The sequence below is a fragment of the Strigops habroptila genome, chromosome 6, assembly GCF_004027225.2.
Source record: "Strigops habroptila isolate Jane chromosome 6, bStrHab1.2.pri, whole genome shotgun sequence".
In the NCBI taxonomy this organism is placed as follows: domain Eukaryota; kingdom Metazoa; phylum Chordata; class Aves; order Psittaciformes; family Psittacidae; genus Strigops; species Strigops habroptila.
In genome coordinates, this window is record NC_044282.2 from 31,268,423 (window position 1) to 31,288,787 (window position 20,365).

The 20,365-nt window shown below is 40.9% G+C and overlaps 1 protein-coding gene across 2 annotated transcripts in view; it reads right to left on the bottom strand.

Moving 5' to 3' along the window:
* The window catches only part of CD109 (CD109 molecule), a 75,055-nt gene that overhangs the window by 47,620 nt on the left and 7,070 nt on the right, over window positions 1–20,365 (bottom strand). For both annotated transcript variants that reach the window (XM_030489913.1, XM_030489914.1), the window contains exons 3-5: window positions 11,142–11,170; window positions 7,460–7,690; window positions 7,189–7,314 (exon numbers count right to left, since the gene is read on the bottom strand). In XM_030489913.1, coding sequence (XP_030345773.1) covers window positions 7,189–7,314; window positions 7,460–7,690; window positions 11,142–11,170 — 386 coding nt within the window. The remainder of the gene's footprint in view (window positions 1–7,188; window positions 7,315–7,459; window positions 7,691–11,141; window positions 11,171–20,365) is intronic.

Sequence of the window (20,365 nt, forward strand, 5' to 3'; positions counted from 1 at the left end):
CAGGAGGGTATCTAAAAGCATATTCTGGCATATCTTTGAGATGTGGTACATCAGGCAATATATATGGCACATAGTTGGTAAATTAATTTTAAAGCAGTTTTTTCCACTCTCTAAACATTAAAAACTCAGCAGCTATTTTTGCTCTTCAGTATAATGACAGTTTACAAAATACTCATGGTAGCCAGCCACATAAATTTTGCTTTTTACTGTCTTACTCAATTGTTCTTCCTTGCTAAAATGCAAGTAATTCAAGTTGTGCCAGGGTAGGTTTAAATTGGATATTAGGAAAAGATTCTTCACCAAAAGGGTTATCACACATTGGAACAGGCTACCGAGGGAAGTGGTTGAAGTTAAAAGATGTGTAGATGTGATGGTTCAGTGGCAGACTTGGCAGTGCTGGCTTAATGGTTGGACTCAGTGATCTTAAAGGTCTTTTCCAACCTAAATGATTCTATGAGTCTATGCTTCTATGATTCTGACCAAGCATGTACGTCATTTGTCAGCAGATGTACAACAAAGTTCAATGACTTTTTTACAGCATCATAGCAAAAGGTGCCATCAGCAGGGAAATGACATGAGGTGATTTACCAACATGCCTAGAACTGGAGCTCTGCATCACAGCTATCTGCTTGACGCAGGGATTACACTGGAGCAATGATTTTCCAAGAGGAAAATCTGAGCTCAGCTGGGCTGCAAGAACGGGCTGAGAAACCGAAGGAGTCTCCTCTTTCCAAAGGACAGGAAGGGAGAGGCTCCTCTGAAAGCCTTGTTTACCTCTTCGCTTAAGAGTCTTCTGAGAAATAGGGGAAAGATCAAGACAGACAACAGTCTGTCACTAAAAGGCAGTTATTTTGAAACATTAACATTGAGCTTCTGCTCAATTGCATATGAGGTTATGTTGATGTGTAACTCAGAAGCATGATTACTTTGATTATTCCTGAGAACAGTGACATCACTACAAGTTATCAAATGTGCTGGAGTATGTTAGCGAACATGGTTTGAAATGTGGGGCAAAGGAGACTTAATATGGATAACCAACTGTCAGGTATCAGCAAGATATGTCAGATGGGAATGAGTGTTTGTGGCAATAAAGGATAAACTAAGAAGTCCTGCGTCAAAAACCCTAGGACCAGGATCCAATCTGGAAACAATTATAACCAATGCCTCTTACCGCAAATTAGACATCTCAGACAAAGCCCCTTATACCTCTATAGTTACACTTTTCCTATCAAAAGACTTCTATCAAAGTAAAAATCAGATTGCTACCAACTTCATTATTAAGTCACTAATCACCAATATAATTGTCATATTTATATTCCTAGGTTTGAAAAGATATATGCAGAATCTGCTGTTTTCACATCTGTGCAGATCATAACCCTTACAACACAAAATGTTACAGCACTGACATGCGGTCTACAATCAGATTACTATCAGGTAACCTTGGAAACAGATCTCTTAGGAAAATAATCTATAATGAATTTATCTTATGTCTGGCCCTCTGTACATCTTTTATTTCCAATGTTAAGCATATATATGTCACCCTTGACACTAAGCAAACCATGAACAGAACATTACCCCAGCTGGCAGGACGAAAAAACAACTCCCAGGAAAATTAAATTTTGCTGCACATTACCTCAGAAGTAAAAAAATTATATTATTATTATTATTATAATCATCATCATCCTCCTCCTCTAGGAGAACTGTAAGCAGTAGAAAACAGAGATTAAAGTGAAACTAGCACTCTTGGCTGCACCCTCTCTAAAATGACAGATGCTTTTAGAAAGCAAACCATGCCTCACAGTGCAGGGAAAGGAACAGACCCTATTAGGTCATCTTGATAATTTGAACATCAAGCCAGATTTCCCACTAACACACGCTTTCCAACCAAACTGGTTTGGAACAGGACAAGCAACAGTACTTCAACTGCTCCATATCATTTTAGTTCCCCAGGGCAAGGCTGCCTTTCTGGCAAATATTGTTCAACTATTCTGGAGTGGAAGTTGTTAAATCAGTTTCCAGGAGTGGTGGCTTCTGAGAGAAGCAAAAAAGTAATCTGATTGTAGACTGGATGTCAGTGCTGTAGCATTTTGTGTTGTAAGGATTATGATCTGCACAGTTAGTTATATATACAACCCAAGAGAGATTTTTTTTAAGATAGGAAAACAACAGCATGCCTATTCCATGTTTCCAGAAGTGCTTTATTCTTTTGTCTTCATGCCTTCTCCTGCTTCTAAACACACTCACCCTTCCAGACTATTAGCACTTTGCTCTAAATCACCATTTCTTAAAATGCAAACATCTATTACATTCTGTGCCCATTTCCCAGAGTATTAGAATCATTGACTCATTGATGATTATTGAGAAAACAGGGCCAAAAAGAGATCTGTACAAGTATTCTGAGATCACAAGGATGATGGAGCTTTCTGCAGTTGGGCCTTAGATGCTGCGGATCCTGACATCTAAGAATCACTGAAAATTACTGTCCAGATTTTGCTTTGCTGTGATGAACCAGTCTTGTTTGAAGTCATTTGGGTCTAATCCAAGTAGTGAGATCACAGGAATTGTTCCCTATAATTATTTCTTCTTCTCTGGCAATCGAAAGTCCCGGAAATGAATCTGGTCTAGGTCCATTTTCTTATTTGTTTCTGACATTTATACATGTCACAAGTTACAGCATCAAGAAAGACACTGGGTGTGGTCTCAGGCTTTGCCCGAAGCAGTACAGCGCTGGCAACGGCTGTATTCCCATGGCTACACCGCCATCTCACGGCCCATCTCAAAAACACTCCTCCACTTCTGCTTTGCAGCTAAATAGAATAGATTTTTATCTAGACAGAATTAACAGAAGCATTTCATGACCATTTTCATGCTTTATTTTCACATGCAGGAATTAAACCCTGAATTATGTATGAATTCCTAAACTTCTGTTCAAATCCACTAGTGCAGTCTCCAGAAACTAAGCAGAGTCCCGCCGATGTTACTAGCATTCAGTATTATTAGATCCTGATTAAGTATCAGTGCTCATTTGCAAACTACTGAATACGCAGTCAATTCCAAAGGTTTTCCCTACAGTAAAACCTCATTGTGAAGGAAGGTGACTCTCTTTTTAAGTAATGATATGTATAATCTCAAGCTCAATAGATCAAATATGAAATCTGTAGCTGACGTAGCAGTAAAACATCACAGAATTCAATGGGCATACACTGTAGCATCCATAAAACCCCAAAAGTTAAAAAATTCAAAGCGTAAAGTATATAATCAACCCCAGTTGACTTTCAAAGCTGCTTTATAGTTGAAGCTTAAAAAAAAAATAATATTCAGAAATACTTTAGAAAGCCCTTGTTGCACCTGAAACATTACTACTCTTCAATATTTGACCATAAATTTCCAAATAAAACCTTCCATAAATTAGATTACAAAATGCCTTATAACTAGAAACAACTTCTGGTTGGAGATGACTACTATTAAAACTCAGCAACTAAAAGCCTCTCAGCAACAGGCTCCAGGAAATATAAGATATCCAACTAAAATATGAGGTGGAGACTCGGGAACCAGACTGTAATTACTCTGTCTTGAGTTTTCCTGGAACAGCTGTACTAACACCTGAACTCTTAATAAAAAGTACTACAGGATGTTTAACAGCAGCAAGCAGCCAGAACCTGATTTAAAACAGGATTCACAGGCAGTACTTCCAGGAATCCAAACTCTGTACACTTGGGAACTGATCTGTAATCACTAGAAGGGAAATGTTATTTACTGACTTAACAGCACTCTTCAAAGACAAGAGGGAAACCTGAGATAGAAAGGCTGGACAGCTGACTAACTAGAAAGCTCAGGTCATGGCACCAGGATGGCTAAGTCATGCATAGATCAGCCTGGGTTTGCCATCTAAACATGTTCCTAAAGCCCAGAGTAGATCCATAAACTGCACTGGATGCTGCGTGGACCAAGGGCTAGCAGTACTAATTAAGTATAGGTAGGCATATCTATCAAAAATGCCAGACATATACTAAGCATTCCAAGTTCTCAGTGATCTCTCTTATGAGGAAAGGATTTGTGAACTTATTCAACTTGATATATGACAGAAAAAACTGTACCTCCCTCATACAGCAGATCAACTGCAGAACAACAAGGAATATATCCAAGCAATAGCTGGGGATATCCACTTGGAGTGATCCAGGTCACTGACTAGCCTTCACTGAACACCAACTAAATCTCTGCCACAGCACCTACATAGAGACACCCACGTCTTAAACCTCAAAGAGAATCCCATCCCATATGACCTTGTATTTCACAGCATAAGCTCAGTTCTAACCAAGAGAAGAAAAAAGAGCTTCCCATCAGAAAGTTTCTTTTCCATTATTTCACAAGGATTCTTGCAGGTTTCGTTAATCCAATAGTATGACATGCTATCAGAAATACAATAGTCTGTGAGACACCCACTAGACAGACTTAGTGTAATATGTGAATATTGCAATAGTTACTTAATATACTCTGCATATGATAGCCCTATCCAATGTAAGATGCTGTGTAGGCACATGCTACAGAAATAATGCATATTGCTTTGTCATTATATTCAACATAGAATTTGAAAATTAAAGCAGAGCAGGTGGAGGAAAAAGAGTCTGAAAGTAAACAACGTAAATTTCTATGTGCGGGCCTTGGGGTTGCTGTTTCATTCCTGCATGATAAGCATTGTAAGAATAGTCACGTTTTCCTGGACCTCAAAGTCTACAACTTTTTCTGTTTCCACCTTGCATTGTCTCCTGAAACAATGGTGAACAGAGAAAGATGTCATAGAATCACAGAATGGTTTGGGTTGGAAGGGACCTTAAAGATCACCTAGTTCCAACCCCTCTGCTGTGGGCAGGGACACCTTCCACTAGACCAGGTTGCTCAAAGCCCCATCCAAGCTGGCCCTGAACACTGCCAGGGATGGGGCAGACATAATTTCTCTGTGCAACCTGTGCCAGGGCCTCACCACCCTCACAGAAAGAATTTTCATGCAGGATTGTTTGCATATCCAACAGGGATGAGTGTTATCCATGCCACTGGATATTCTTCATGCAGCTGAAGCATTTATAGCTCTATTAACAACCCAAAACACTCTATGCTAAAACCCTAAGTTTTAAAAATGTATTTGTAGGGAAAATGAGATGAAAATACGATAAAGACAACCTAGGAAAGGTTGTACCCCAGTAGATCTAACATGAAGGCCAATGTCCAGCTTTTGGCAGCAGTCAAGGTTCAACACCTGGAGAAATGCATCAGTCAGGGTAGCCAGCAGTGACACTGTGTCAGCTCAAGCCTCAGGGCTTTCTAATTAACAGTTCTTAGTGGAGTGACTTCCGTGAATTTGTCCAGACATTTTTTGATACCACGTGAGTTTTCAGTATTCACAACACCCAAAAGTACTGTGCTCTACAGTTAGTTATGCTGTTTTAATTATTTTGAAACTGCTCTTTATCTCTTTCACCTGGTACCCTCCAGCTACGTATTTGAAGAGACAGTGAACAAAATGTTCCCTATTTACTTTCTCCTTATTACTCATGACTTGAGAGACATTCCCTGTCATGTTTTCCAGGCTCATTAACCTTCTGTAGTAGTACTAAATGGCTAAAATTTAGAATATCAACTACAGTCTAGTAAGATTTCACTTCACTTTTCTCTTTTCTCACACCTGTTTCATTAGCCCAGATGAGTCAATAAGGCATTTTTCTTCCAATTTTACAATTACCATTTTTTCCTTTTCTTTTTGGTTTTGTTTCAGAAGAGAGTGGTGCTCATATTAAGAACCTGAAAACAGTGGCTACGTGTCCTCCTAATTTCAGGATTACTCAAGACTTCACAGAAAGTCCAAAGAAAATTTCACAAACACTTTTTTGCCTGGCAACTGAGCTGTCAAAGGAGTCCACCACTGACGTCAGCCCTTATTCCCATGTCTGAGCCCACCTCCTGAAAAGCACCTGCGCAGCTGTGAATGGGACTGTGCTGTGAACCAGAACAGTCAACTAGGTTAGGCAAATTAAAACAAAGAGCTGCTTTTCAAACTGGGTCACTTGCCTGGTGCACTTTAGAGCTCAGCCTTGCTACAGCTGCCTCAGCATGACTGAGAAGCTATTGAACAGCAGCACTAGATGGGAAGGAGCAGTCGAGCACAGGGACAAGGGTAGGAACAACTTCAAAACATTTTTCCCATCAAAGACAATAGTAATGATTCCACACCCATATGAGAACCTGTTCAAAAAATCCAGTCCTGACACTCACTTGAGCACCACCCTCACCTACCTCAGTCTGTAGAAATCTATCAAGCACATAACTGGTTCTGGTAAACATTACTCCCACAGTAATACATGATCACACGAGCTTTCTACTTTCTACCCCATCATCTTGCTCAGATCACATTAAGCAGTCCTGTTTGTACTTGCTAAATGTGTGAATGGCCACTGCAAGCCAAGTCGGAAATGCAGTTCCCAAATTACAGGCAGTTAAGGCAGGCTGAATAAACCTGACTCACAGAGTTTTGAACAGCTATTTTTGCAACATATTCCATGGTATATGACGAGTGTGCAGCTTAAAGGAGTGGACCGATAGAACAATTATCAATGGCAACGTGCAAACTAGATCATACCAGTTTTGTTACGCAATAGTTCTGCTTTGCTATTTATCCTTTTTATTTTGCATAGCCATTTTTAGCTCAGTAGCTCCTCAGTCATTCTGAATTGCTGAAACACCCCTATAACTAGGCAGAGATTTGCAAATAGTCTTTGATTCCACATCCCTTGAGACAGTGACTGGCTGCACAGCAGGGCACAATGAATTTCTGTGTATTTGCTTATAAAATAAACATAAGGGCATTTCACCTAAGAAAAAGAAAAAAAAATACCCCATAAGATCTTTCTTTTATATTACACCCCCCCCCATTTTTTAAATAACATTTGTAATTTAGAATCAAAACACAGACCTTAGGATAAAATATGCATGCTTTTTTTATATCTCTCCTTACAAAACCGTACACTACTGAAAATCTTGTGAGGTTTGCATAGTATCTTGGGTTTGTCATGAGAGAAGGATCACCTCAACTCATGGTCCCTGTTTATTTCTGGGTTTGCTTCACCAAAGTAAACACAACTTTATTCACAGCTACCATAAGAAATGAAATCTGTGATTTGGCAATGTTATACTCACGTTCACTTCCACCTCTATGGACCAGTCTCCTAGTGGAGGGTTCATTGATAACTGAAATTTTTTGGAAACTACACCCAAATCACCTTCCTCCATCAACCACTGCTGAATCAATTTCTTCCGAGGGTCCTAGAAGAAAAGTCAGGCTGCATGTTAAATGTGAGTGGTCTTGCTAGCAAGATTTAGGTAGCAATACGTGTGAACTTCATTTGTAACATAAAGTTGAAACATATGACAAATTGCAATGTATAACTAGACTCCTGTGGATACTTACACGGATATATATATTCAGAGATGCTTCATAAGGTCTGAGATCAGGAAAGACGGTGACAATCCGAAACATCACGTCTTGTCCCGGTTTATACATAGATTTATCAGTCTGGATGAATACGGAGATGCTCTTTGACATGTACATCAAGCTGGTACGGTTAGAGAAGATGCGCTGGCCATCAGCATGGCCTTCCACCAGCAATTCATAATTCCCAGAAGCACTGTTCAAAGGCAGCTATAAAGAAAATAGTGACTCTCTGTTAACTATCCAAAATACGCTTGAAGATACTATTATTCCAAAAGCATTTGACATAAAGATCTGACATATTCCTGAACTTGTCAGGAGAACATAGCATCCTCTCTTCTTTCTTTTCACAGTTATTTAGATATCTTATGGGTTTTATTTTGGGGGCTAATATTTTTCTGACTTCATCACTTTTTGGTAATGAATTTTCCAAAAATGAAAGAGCAGGACAGTAAGAAAACCTTGCACCTCTTTTGACAAGCTTTAGTTTCATGTCCTATGTAGTAGAAAAATAAAATTCAGACTGAGGATCTCATGAGGTAAGGTTTTTCTGCTTTTCAATAGAAAATTCACTGATTTTGTCTGTTTAATAATTCGTAATTACAGCACATATTGCTACTCATCTAGAAAACAGAATTATTCTTCCCAAAATATTCAGGAACAAAAGAAGAGACATTTTGTATGGTTATTTAGGATAGACATTGAAGGCTCCTTCAGTACTGGCAGTAAACGCAGACAGATACCGCTGGCAAGGAAATTTAGACCACATCAGATCAGAATAAGCATGCAAAGGTCTCTGTGTGTCTCCAGTGGACAGAGGATTCTGGAGTTCATAATTCAGATGCATCAGTTCACTTCCTAAAGTTAGGAGGAACTGAGGAATCCCAGCCACAGGGGTCAAGAGGCTTGAGGCAGAGCTGCTGCAGCACATAGGAATTTCACCTAAGCAGAGACTGAATGACCCCAGGGACACCCCAGCCCAGATGCCGGCTTCCGTACCACCATCTGCTTAGGAGTGTCTCTTTGAAGGAAAAGGGTTTTAACACAACACACAGCTCATTCCAGCAAGTAGCCCTGCTAAAAAGCTTAAGAGTCACATGCTTCTGTTTGCAGCTACAACAGTAAATCTGGAGTAAAACCTCTGAAGCCAAGACAACTAAAACAGACAGGCTTGCATTTTTCAGCATAACATATGGAAATGAAAAACTCCTCTTGCGCTGGTAATGAAAATTACAGTTGTTAACTCACCAGGCACAGCACTTCAGAAGTATCCTGTCAAGGTCTATAATGAAAGGCTGTTGTGCTGTCAAAACTCATTTTAAGAGTGCACAGTGAGGTGACGGAAACTCCCAAACAGGGAAAAATGTCACAGGATGATAAATCAAGTAGATGTAAAAGTCTGTATCAGATATGTTTCTTTCTCTGTGTGTTTACCTATAAAGAGGAGTCAACTACATTTCACCCCTCTCTATTGACTTTCTGTTTTTAAAAACAAGCCAGGAAAAAAAACATCAGGAAGAGGAAAAATAAACAGGCTCTCTTTTTCACTGATGAGCAGGCATATGATGACACAGGAAGAAGAGATTCCCCATTTAAAATCTGGACTTATATAACTAAATTTTAGGTGCAAAGCTCCACACTGAAATAGATTCTGCATTCTCTTCAACTGCAGGATATTACATACACATTGCCAAGAACATATGATTCACATATTTCAACACTCCCCAGCTTCCATGCCAAGTATTCTGGAATATATTAAATAGGAGGAACAGCCTTAGTTACTGCATCTGTCAAATACTACCTCAAAATTAATTCAGTTGCAAATATTAACATTTATTAAAGACAGTGTATTCCCTAAAAAGCAGACAGGACTTGCTGCGAGAAGTCCAGGAAACATTATAAACATTCAAAATCAAAATGGGGGGAAATTAAGCTTTTTTTGTCTCATCATATCAATGAATTGTACATTTGCATCATTATTTTAACATAATTGCAAGGATTGTCTTTGATAACTTCTTCAGAAGTCTGTAACAGACATTTAGAGACCTCATGCATTTTGCTGTATCTATTTCCTACCATAAATAATGATCGATCACATGGGTTGCTCCCTTGATTTTTATATTTTTCATATTTCAAGAGATCTTTCCTTCCTGCAACATGATGACAAAACTGCGTGTTGTAGCCTTCTTGATGTAAAAGCCGGAGGCAATGAAGTTTGCATGCCACAGCAATATATTAGGACAGCTGAGGTGCAAAGTAACCCTTTTGGGTCACACATCTATGCTAACAGAAACTGCACTAATACAACACTTCCAGAAGGTCACTGCTACAATAATGGTAAATAACCATTTACAATAATGGTAGATTACTATTTACCAGCCCCACCTCTTATTTCTCTCAGGGGTTGTTTCTCAACCCAAATATGAACAAGACATCTTTTAAACAGCAGGTAGTAGGAACATGCTGTTAAAACATTTTATCTTAGTCAGTACATCCCCCAAGTGAATGGTATTACTATCCCCATTTTGGCACTCCTAAAGCAGGAGAGAAAGAGACCATCTCATGTGCTTCTCCTGACCACAACAGCCACCATCACAAGCACCTCAGACAAGGGAGCTAGTGTTCCCTCTGGAAAAGATGACAGCTGAAACCAAAAACTGAAACCCACCTTCTGTTACCAGCCAACTACACTTTGGGCAAAACATAAGTCTACCATCACTGCACGAATGAAAAAAAAAAAATCTTACTATTAAAAAATGAGTTAGTTTTCATCATATCAGGTAGTGGCGAGAGAAGGAGGAATTCACCTCACCTAATCTTAGGTGCTTGAACACTTTTAAAACCTGGTCAGATTATATTAAGGAACTTGTTCATTTAAGCTTTTTTTTTTTTTATCTGAATTTTCTATGTTTGCTAATTTACATTTCATACAGATGCACTTCAGCCTAGTAGTCTTCATAATGGCAAGCTGCTCATTGTCGCTGATTACCCATCTAGCCAACACTTCCAGATTATTTCACCAGATATAGTTTATTCGAGATCAGAATTTAAACCCCACTGGATTTAAGGATAGTCAGGGTTACAGGTGTTTGAAAAAATACTTCGGTAAACCATTTTTCCTGACACAAATACAAAATTCTTTAGATCATTTTGTCAAGATGAACATCCAGGATTATAAATTTAGGATTCATACTCAACACACAATTCAATATTTTGCATTTCTGTTAACTAGTTAGCTTACTACATACTCTGTGCATTTCTAAATCCTTAAGACTGTGTATAAACACATTTCTATTTTAATATTTCTCGATCATTGTTTTGCACAATTCTTTCAGCTCTAATTAGCCTTCATGGTGTGTCTGAAATAGAGATGTAGGTATCAGCCAGTCAAAAAAAAAAAATCACAAAGCAAAGTTCTGTCTTCAAGTTTTATGATAGCATGTGCTGATGCTAGAAATCAGCTCCAAAATCCTGTAATTACTTATAAGAAACTGCAAAGCACTTGACCTGAAAACTCCCTGGTTTATTGGTCAGTAAATACACTCATCTGAGAATGTGAAAATAGCTAGGATCACATACTAAATACATCATCTTATCAACACCAACTGATGAAAAGTTAGAGAGTCAACATTTTCTGAGGAAGGAGGAAAGAGATACTTACTACTGGAAGAACAAGAGTCCCAAAGGAATCTGAATAAGAAAGAAGAAATACCACACTGTCAGAAACCTTATAAAAACTTGCCAAAACACCAACATTATCAGGTTAATTAGAAGAGCAGTGGTCCTCCCCCATTCCCATGTGCCTGTAAAACCCATTGGACAACCAAATTCCCTTGATGCAGCTGATTAATGCCCAGACAGTGTTTGGCAGCAAACTAAAAAACATACAGCCTGAAGCAACTGCTGCACTAGTCAGTATTGACATACTGTGTTTATACTTCATTCAGCATCTCATTCACCACATTTATTCCTCCCAAGTCCTGTTAAGGCCACTGTCAGCCACCATTAGGTTATGAGATAAGCAGCTCATCTCCACAGGAGCACAAAGGAAGGATGGCAGGTGAGGGTCCCCAAAACACCCAGCCCTATCCCAGGGGAGCAACTCAGCCCATCACACATCCATCGCCACAAGCCCAGAAGCACACCAGCAGGGGGGAATCCCAATACCCCCATCAGACACGCGATCCCACCACCACCAAGCTACTAGATTCAGCAACAACCTAAAAATCACTACCATCCCAAATCTGCTAAAAGAACCAGCCAGAACAGCCCAGGAAAACTGAAACGCAGTGCTCCACTTAAATAACGGTCTGAAGGTATGAATGGTGCGCCTGCTGGGAGCTACCTGAACAAGGAGAGTTGGTTTGCACTGCTGTCCTTGAGAACAACTCCCCTCTTGAGTACCACTGTCCTAAAACCAAAATATCCATCTGCCTCTGCAAAGAAGTTGATTTTGCAACTTCTTCACATGTAAGAGAAACCCAGGATATTCTGTATTTGCCTCCTCTGCAGTTTAGTAGGCAACTACGTTTTGTAGTCATTTTTATCAAGATTAACAACTTTTATAGAAGGAATAAAAGAGGAAAATACTTTAAACCCCATGTTATTAAAGAAAGTAAAATGGCAAAAAAAATTAATCCTGGCCATTCCCTCTAGCAGTAACCTCCTACCTTTGTTTCACTGCTATGAAACAAAGCAGCATGGCAGTATGTCTGCTCAGCCATTACCTCTACAACAGTGTAAAGCTGCTTCGCCATTGGGCACCAACTCTCAGCCTCAACAACAACTCCAACCCTCTCTCCCTTACATGATTGATGGAACACATAAAGGGCTGCAAAAGTATGAACTCTCACCTACAGCAACATCACTTTTCTACCTGGTGGGGGCTGATGTCCAGGTTATCCACTTGAACATTTTTGTTCTACGTTCACACAGACTGAAACACCTTTACCATCTAGTCAGTCCTCTACTCCACACGAATTATTATTTTCCATTGATTCTGCAAGATCAGATAAAGGCTGGAATTTTCAAAACCATGCACAGGATTTAACACCCTTAAGCAAAGGAGCACTCAGAATTAACCATCCTCACTTCATTACATCACCATACGAATACGTTACCAACATATTAATGTATGTGGGCTAATAGAACTTAATATTTTAACTATTTTAGATACTGGGGCTGCAGATATTTATAGAATCCAAATAAATGTGCTGTTAAGATCTTGGATGTCATTACATCATGGAGCCATTAGTGCCACAGCTTTTATTTAATTATGTAATGTAGAGTAGCATAGAGTAGAGTAAAGTAGCGTAGAATAGAGAAGCATAGAGTAGCATAGTATAGAGAAGCATAGCATAGAGTAGAACAGAACAGAAAAGACTATTTCAGTTGGAAGGGACCTACAATGATAATCTAGTCCAACTGCCTGACCACTTCAGGGCTGACTGGAAATTAAAGCATGTTACCAAGGGCATTGCCCAAATGCCTGTTCAACACTGACAGACTTGGGGCATAGACCACCTCTCTAAGAAGCCTGTTCTAGTGTTTGACCACCCTCTCAGTAAAGAACTCCTAATATCCAGTATGAAACTCCCCTGCTGCAGCTTTGCATCATTCCCATGCACCCTACTCCTCAATACGAGGGAGAAGAGATTAGCCCCTCCCCCTCCGCTTGTCCTCCTCAGAAAGCTGAGGTCATGTCTCAGCCTCCTTCTCTCCAAACCAGACAAACCCAGAGTCCTCAGCCGCTCCTGATAGGACATCCCTTCCAGACCTGTCGCTAGCTTTGTTGCTCTCCTCTGGACGCATCTGAATGCCTCCACATACTTCTTAAATTGTGCAGCCCAGAACTGCACAAAGTACTCAAGGTGAGGCTGCACCAATGTAAATAAATCAGGATAATCACTCTCTTGACCAGCTGGTTATACCGTGTTTGATGCACCCCAGGATGTGGTTATCCCTCTTGGTTGCCAGGGCGTACTGCTGACTCAAACTGACCCATGTCTTATTTTGCTAATTCCATTAAGTCAGACCTTTTTATATCTCCTAAAAAGCAATGGGTTTATACCTAACTTTTACTCAATTGTTTCAGGGAGTAAGAAAAAAAAATTATTTCATTTATGCCCTTCTTGATCCTGGACATTAAAGCATTCCAAGATGAAGTAATCACTGACCTCTGAAGTCCAATAAATATTAATTTTAAAAGTCAAAGATTTCTTTCCTCCTACAGCAGCAAACAGAAGGAAGTCTCTATGGACCGAACATGAGTTGTCCTGGCTACTGCTAGAGCACTAAAGGAAAAATCCCATCCAGCATGTATCATCTATTCAAATTATAACCTGGGTTAAACCAAATGACTCACATCCCACAAATGACGTCTGTGGGTAGCACACTCCAGTTCTTCATTCTGGTATTCAAAAGCCTAATGGGGATGGGTGGCATCAGCCCTAAGCAACACAGTTCTTTCCACAACATGTTTATGCTACCGTTAAAACCACTGTTTTTTCCTATCATCCCTCTCTCCACTCGAGAAGCAGCCCATGCAGTCATTGACTGAGTAACACCACCATCCTTTGAGGTTTTCCAAACAGGAGTCTCAGGCAAAACACACACTCTTCTCAGCAGGCAGCGAGGGCACCCTGCCCCACTGCACGGTGGCAAGGAGACCCACGCTCAGCCAAGCTTGCTTAGCACACAGGGTTACAGGACAACTTCCAGCTACAGGAGAGGAATTACACAGTCCTGCCCAGCACCCGATTCATAGGCAATGTAAATCCCTCTAGACTGACTGATGTGTTTACTCCCATCTACCTAAACAACTCCATGCCCAAATAATTGCACTAGAAGAGATATCACTTTAGCTAAAGAAAACTTACATCTTCCTAACTCAGGAGAGACGGAGTTACTGTTAACTAGGAAATATCTTTTTGTAAAGGATTATGATATTTCACTGGTAAAAGAGGCCGGATGTAGGGCAACTAGCAACAACAGAGATGATACAAAGCTACCTCCTGAAATTTCTCTGAATTGTATACTAAAAGCCTAACTCTTCTCTAGTTCCCATCCCTCTGCGAAATAAGGCTGCACTGAAGCTGGGTTCTGTATAAGCACAACCCACGACACTGTGTCACCAGAAAAAAAAACCTGTGTCACTGCTGAAAGAAACAGGAACTTAGTTTTTATCTCACCTGAGTGGATATGTAATGCAGTAAGTATTGCTGCACCGGCTATCTATCCAACACAGATAATTATAGCAATGGCTATAGCAGTGACTTCAGTACATTGGGAGACACTAAGTACATATATGATATTTATATGATAGCCCACACCATGGGGCTTCTATTTCCATCTTTACCCACACCAAGGCAAGTCTCATGGCCTGAACCCACAACACTAGTACACACACAATGCAAGGGCAGAGCACCTAGCCCTTGCATTAGGGAGGTGCAATCACCCTATGCAGCATCTAACAGCTTCCAAAGCAACCTTTCACATAACATGGCAGGTACTTTGCAGTTGTCTCACCAGGGCAGTGCCTGCTTGTCTGCACCTATTTTGAGAGCAACTAGCATGCAAACGACAGAAATCTTAAGGTGGTAATCCTGGGTTTCTTCCATGTTCCCAGGCCTGGGAGATGTAACATGTGGTCTGAGCCAGATGAAGTCGTGACACAGAGAGGTAAGTGGCTGGGGAGAACGGAGATTTAAATCCCATTCACTTCTCCTTTGTGCAACTCAGAAAGTATTTACCTTCTGAAGCAGTGTTGGGAGCTACAGCCTCCCTGGTTGCCTTGATACAGCTCAGAGGACCGTCTCATTCCCAGCCAGTGAAAACCATAAAAGAGGCTCCGGGGCATGAGGTAATCTTCAAATTCATGTTACTACATAATTATTTTGTTAGGAACTGAGCAGCCTGGGCAGATCTGAAACTCTCTGGCACCATAGTGAATTTCCCTGTCATGCAAGATTTTCCCATGTTCTCAGAGACTACCAAGCTGCAATCAATTCCCTGGAGCTCTGCTCAGCAATGCCCAGAGATGGCTTCGGGTGTGCTCAAGCAAGAGCCGTAGGCAAAATCTTTCCTTTATGCCTGTCACGGTATAAGCACAGCTGGTAACTTAGCACCACGCAGCCACTCGCTCACCCCCTGCCTCTTCCCCCTCGCCGGGCAGGATGGGGAAGAGAATCAAAAGAGTGTAAACCCCACGGGGTGAGACAAGAACAGTTTAATAACTTATAATAACAATAATACACTATTACTACTCTAATGATGATGATAAGGGAAATAATAAGGGGAGAGAATATAAAACTAAAAGGGGAAAGGAAAAACCAAGAAACCCAAGCGATGCACAGTGCAATTGCTCATCACTCACCGACCAATACCCAGCCTGACCCGAGCAGCGACCTGCCCTTCCAGGTAACTCCCCCCACTTTATATACTGGGCATGACATACTGTGGTATGGAATACTCCTTTGGGTAGTTTGGGTCAGGTTCCTGTCTCTGATTCCTCCCGGCTTCCTGTGCCCCTCTGCACTGGCAGAGCATGAGACTGAAAAAGTCCTTGATTGGAGTAAGCATTACTTAGCAACAACTGAAAACATCGGTGTGTTATCAGCATTGTTCTCAGACTAAAGCCAAAACACAGCACTGCACAAGCTACTAGGAAGAAAAATAATTCTATCCCAGCCGAAACCAGGACAATACCAGTGCTGAATTGCTGAAAGTCACCATATTCTTCTGTCCACTTGAAAAATTAAAGTTGTATTTAATCGTACCGCAATCTCGGGTTTATAAGGAGTTAACCACATGTGGCACTGCTCTGCTGTCATGCAGCAGGACATTTTTACCCATGTGCAGTGTGCAACACTTCCACATAATTTACACATGACATTAGCCAAGTCCACCGTCCCCAGAAATGGCAGCAGTTGTCACCCTCCTGGGTACATCCCTGCAAGGGATCCATCCCTTCAGTTATTAAACACAGCTCCCAACAATTACAAGTAACTAACTCCAGGCAGCAGAAGTAGATTTAGAAAGCAGTGCAGAACAGCTATACCATCTGCACCACGGCCTCACAGACCACAAAATGCTTCCTCCTGACTCGTCACATCTGCTCTCTGCAGCACTGGACTAACCAGCACATCTGCAATGGGCCACACAGGGAAAAGTCCAGGCATTAGCACAGGTCCCTGCTACCACAAGGGATTAGTTAAAGAAAACTCCCAGCTAGAAGCCATGCCCTAGCTGCAGGGGGAGGCAGGAAAAATTCAGTGGACTGTTCCAGACTAATCCTGAGGAAAAGCTAAGAAACAAGCAACCAAAAAAATCCCCACAGAAGTCACATGATCCTTCAAGAAAAAATCATTTCTCTCACAGAATTCCTGAAGTTGGTGCTGTATTCATTCAGTAAATATCGCATTGGGGAAATACATGGAAATACTGTGGAAACAAATGCCACATTGTCCTGTCTCTTTCTCCTCAGAGTCCTTGGCGTTTAGGACAGTCCAGCTGAAGAAGAATTAAAGGCAGTGTGATAGTGACATACCACTAGTATAGACAGCAGTGGGAAATTAAGTCATCTTTTTAATGTACCTTGCCACCATGCCATTTTTTGGAGGTCGAATAGTATTGTTATCAGCAAAGCAAATAGGAAAAAATTTTACAGAGTCAAATACATGCATGTTTTTCTTAGACTTAATGGAGAGCTGCACAAACCATGGTATCTTACATTCTTCCCATTGCACGGGCCTGACCCAGACACAGAAACTTACGTTACCCCTTCTTCAGCTGACACCAGCGGCACCAAGACTGCACCTAAATGTTTCATCTTCCACTCCCCAAAAAGGACAGAGTGCAGAGTCCAGAAAAATGACTGTATGGCTTGGCACAGTGAACTAGAGCTTGTGCCAATATAAATCAGTACAGCAGCACTTCAGTTTCTAATTTTCACAAACGCAGGTCTTGACTCTGTTTTCTAGCTCATGTGGCAGGTATCACAACAGACTTTCTTACTTAACCTTTTCTACCTATGTCCTCATTCCTTCTTAGTCCTGTGTGAGAAAATAAAAATGTAACTGGAATCACTTCACATTGATTTACTGAAATGATGCCACGTCTTTCTTTTGGCAGCTGTGTTCTCATATCCATGCTTAGGAAATGTTTACAGGAAAGCATACTCTTTGCAGTGGTAAATGGAATTTTTTCTACTGTGGAGTCTATTTCAAAAAACTCACATCAGAGAAATAAAAAATAATATTCTTCCATGCCCTCCCATATTTTTCTTCCTATCCAAAATACATACTATTTTAGTGTCTCCAAAAAAAAAAAAAAAAAAGAGAAGCATAAATACCAAGGCCGAAACTGTCCAGGGAGTGAAAAATACTTTTTTCTTTGTAGAAGAAATCTTTCAAGTTCACAGTTTTCTTTAAATGTGTTATACTCCTTATCTATTATCCTAAAATTAGCACCCAAATTAGCACTGGTTAGTTATGCAAGTAACCAAAAATACAGTGTGAGCCACTGCTGTTGAGTTATTGCTAAATTTGGGCCAGACGATAGAAGGAGGGCAGCACTCGAATGCATGCAATAGGGATTGCTAGCGTACAGCAGTACACAGGCTGACATCCAAAGCCAAATGAAGCCAACAGGTCTGCAGCAAAGCGCTATGTACTTGCTCCACAAAGCCTCCTAAATCCTTCCTGCCTGCCAGCACTACATGCACTTCCCTCCACAACCAGCCATTACCCTACTCCCCATTTCCACCACCCCTTAGTCTTTTCAGTCTTTTTTGAAATTTTGGAGGCTAAAAGCACTAAGAAATTATAAAGGAAGGGATCGCACAAGCGGTGGAAACCCAACCATAGAAGGCACAAGCAACCATAGAAAGCACAAGCAGAAACACTCATGGCCGGGACAGAATAGATACTGATTTACCAGAAAATATGGCCCCCTCACCATGGCTTCCCTGTGTCTTTCTACTTCACAGCCAAAGGAGTCATAGTACCCTCCTGCTTGTCCCTTTTACCAGTTCAGCCCTTCTTCTCTCACCAGCACTGACAGATGCATCCCTAAGGAAAAACACCATCTCCCACCCACCCACCCAGCCAGACAGAGCCAATGCTGGGCAACCCTTCCCTTGCCCTGCTGCATCCACAGTCCCTTCCACATGCAAGCACCAAGTTTCCTGTAGATTGGCCCTTCCAATTTCTTTTTAGACTTAGGTCATAATTCAGTCATTTAATTCTCTGCTCAGCGTCCTGAAGTAAAACAACCAACTTGACGAATTATACTATTATTACCACTTTCAGCGGAGTGGTCATAGAGCAGTCAGTTGCAATAACACAGTACTCAAGTGCTCTGCGGTTTATCTGAGACACTGCATGCTGGGTAGGAAAACAAAACGGCTTCATATTTCTAAAACTAAATCATCTCTTTAATCAGACGCCTTCCGACAGCTATCCAGCAGATACCATCCCAGACGCTTAAACGCAAGTGCAGGCTCTTTCCAACTTCTGCCCAAGAGCGGCCTCTAAGAACCATCCATGGACTCTTTGTCATGCACATGACCTTATCACTGCCTACCATACCCAAAGAAACTACATTCCCATGAATTATACATTTACAGCTGTCAGCTGGTTTTTAATACAGCAGAGAAAACTTTCTTGACATCAGATCCAGTCTATGAAACTACACAGATAATTCAGAATAATCTCAGACTTAAGACTTTTATGCAACTGAACAGGAAATTAATTTCATTCATTTAGTTTTCACTTGGTGACTATACACAAACACACAAACGCACAGGCTTCTGCACATTCTGCTTTCAAGGCACTATTGGCCATCATTATTATCCATTCTGCTGTCCATGCAATAAACACAGAAAAAGCCAGTATTACTGCAATTTAAAGCAGCTGCAGTTTTTATTCCAACTTAAAACACAGGGAAATCATACTAGGACAAAATGTGGCTTAGCCTGTCTATGCCAGAGATCTGGCAGTATTAGTACCACCCTCCTCACATCAATTGCTGCAACTGGAGCAAAATTCTAAATTCTAATTTTAAATTCTAAAGCCAAGTCACCTCTGAAACTCATCCACTGCAAATAAAACACTCAGGAAGTATGTAAGTTTCCTCTAAGAGGGGGTGAAAGAAGGACGTTTGTTTTCATATCATTTTTCTTCCATTTTCTGGAATGCATTCAGAGTCTGTGAGGACAAAGCCACATAACTTTTCTGAGACCACGAAATTATTTAGATATATAAAAATATTACCAGAGACTTCCTTCATTGGTAAATAAAGGCAATATAAATCCCTAACCACAGAAAATAAGCCCCTGGACCTCACAGCTGCACCTCCAGGAAGCAGAGAGAAAGGGATTGTCACTCTGGCCATTTTTTCTATGCACATACTTATTTGGACTGCAGTGAATCTAAGTGAACCAGCACAATCTCGTGCCATGTACTATTCAACCTCTGCAGATAGGATCTCAACTCTGCCTTCATAACCAGGTAGTCAGGGACAGCAGAGCATGGGAACCAGCAACGCTGCCAGTGCAGATAGTCGTAAGAATCTCATGAAAACAGAAGTCACCTGTATATGACTGGAGACCCATGAATTTCCCAACCACTTCCTGCCTCTGCAGGTACTTCCATAACCCTCAACACTTCAGTTTGGATCTCTTTAATTAGACACCACTAAGAACATCACCCTTGACCCATCTGGAGCTCCACTGTTAGCTCCCTCCCCTCTCTCTTTAAAGCTGCCTTTTTTTGTATCTGAAGGGTAATAACCAAGTGGATAGCTCACTTCTCCTGACACTTCACCCCAATTCCTCCTATCTCTCTTCAAACGTTGTCCAGAATGTAGTAGAGACTCCCAGGGCCA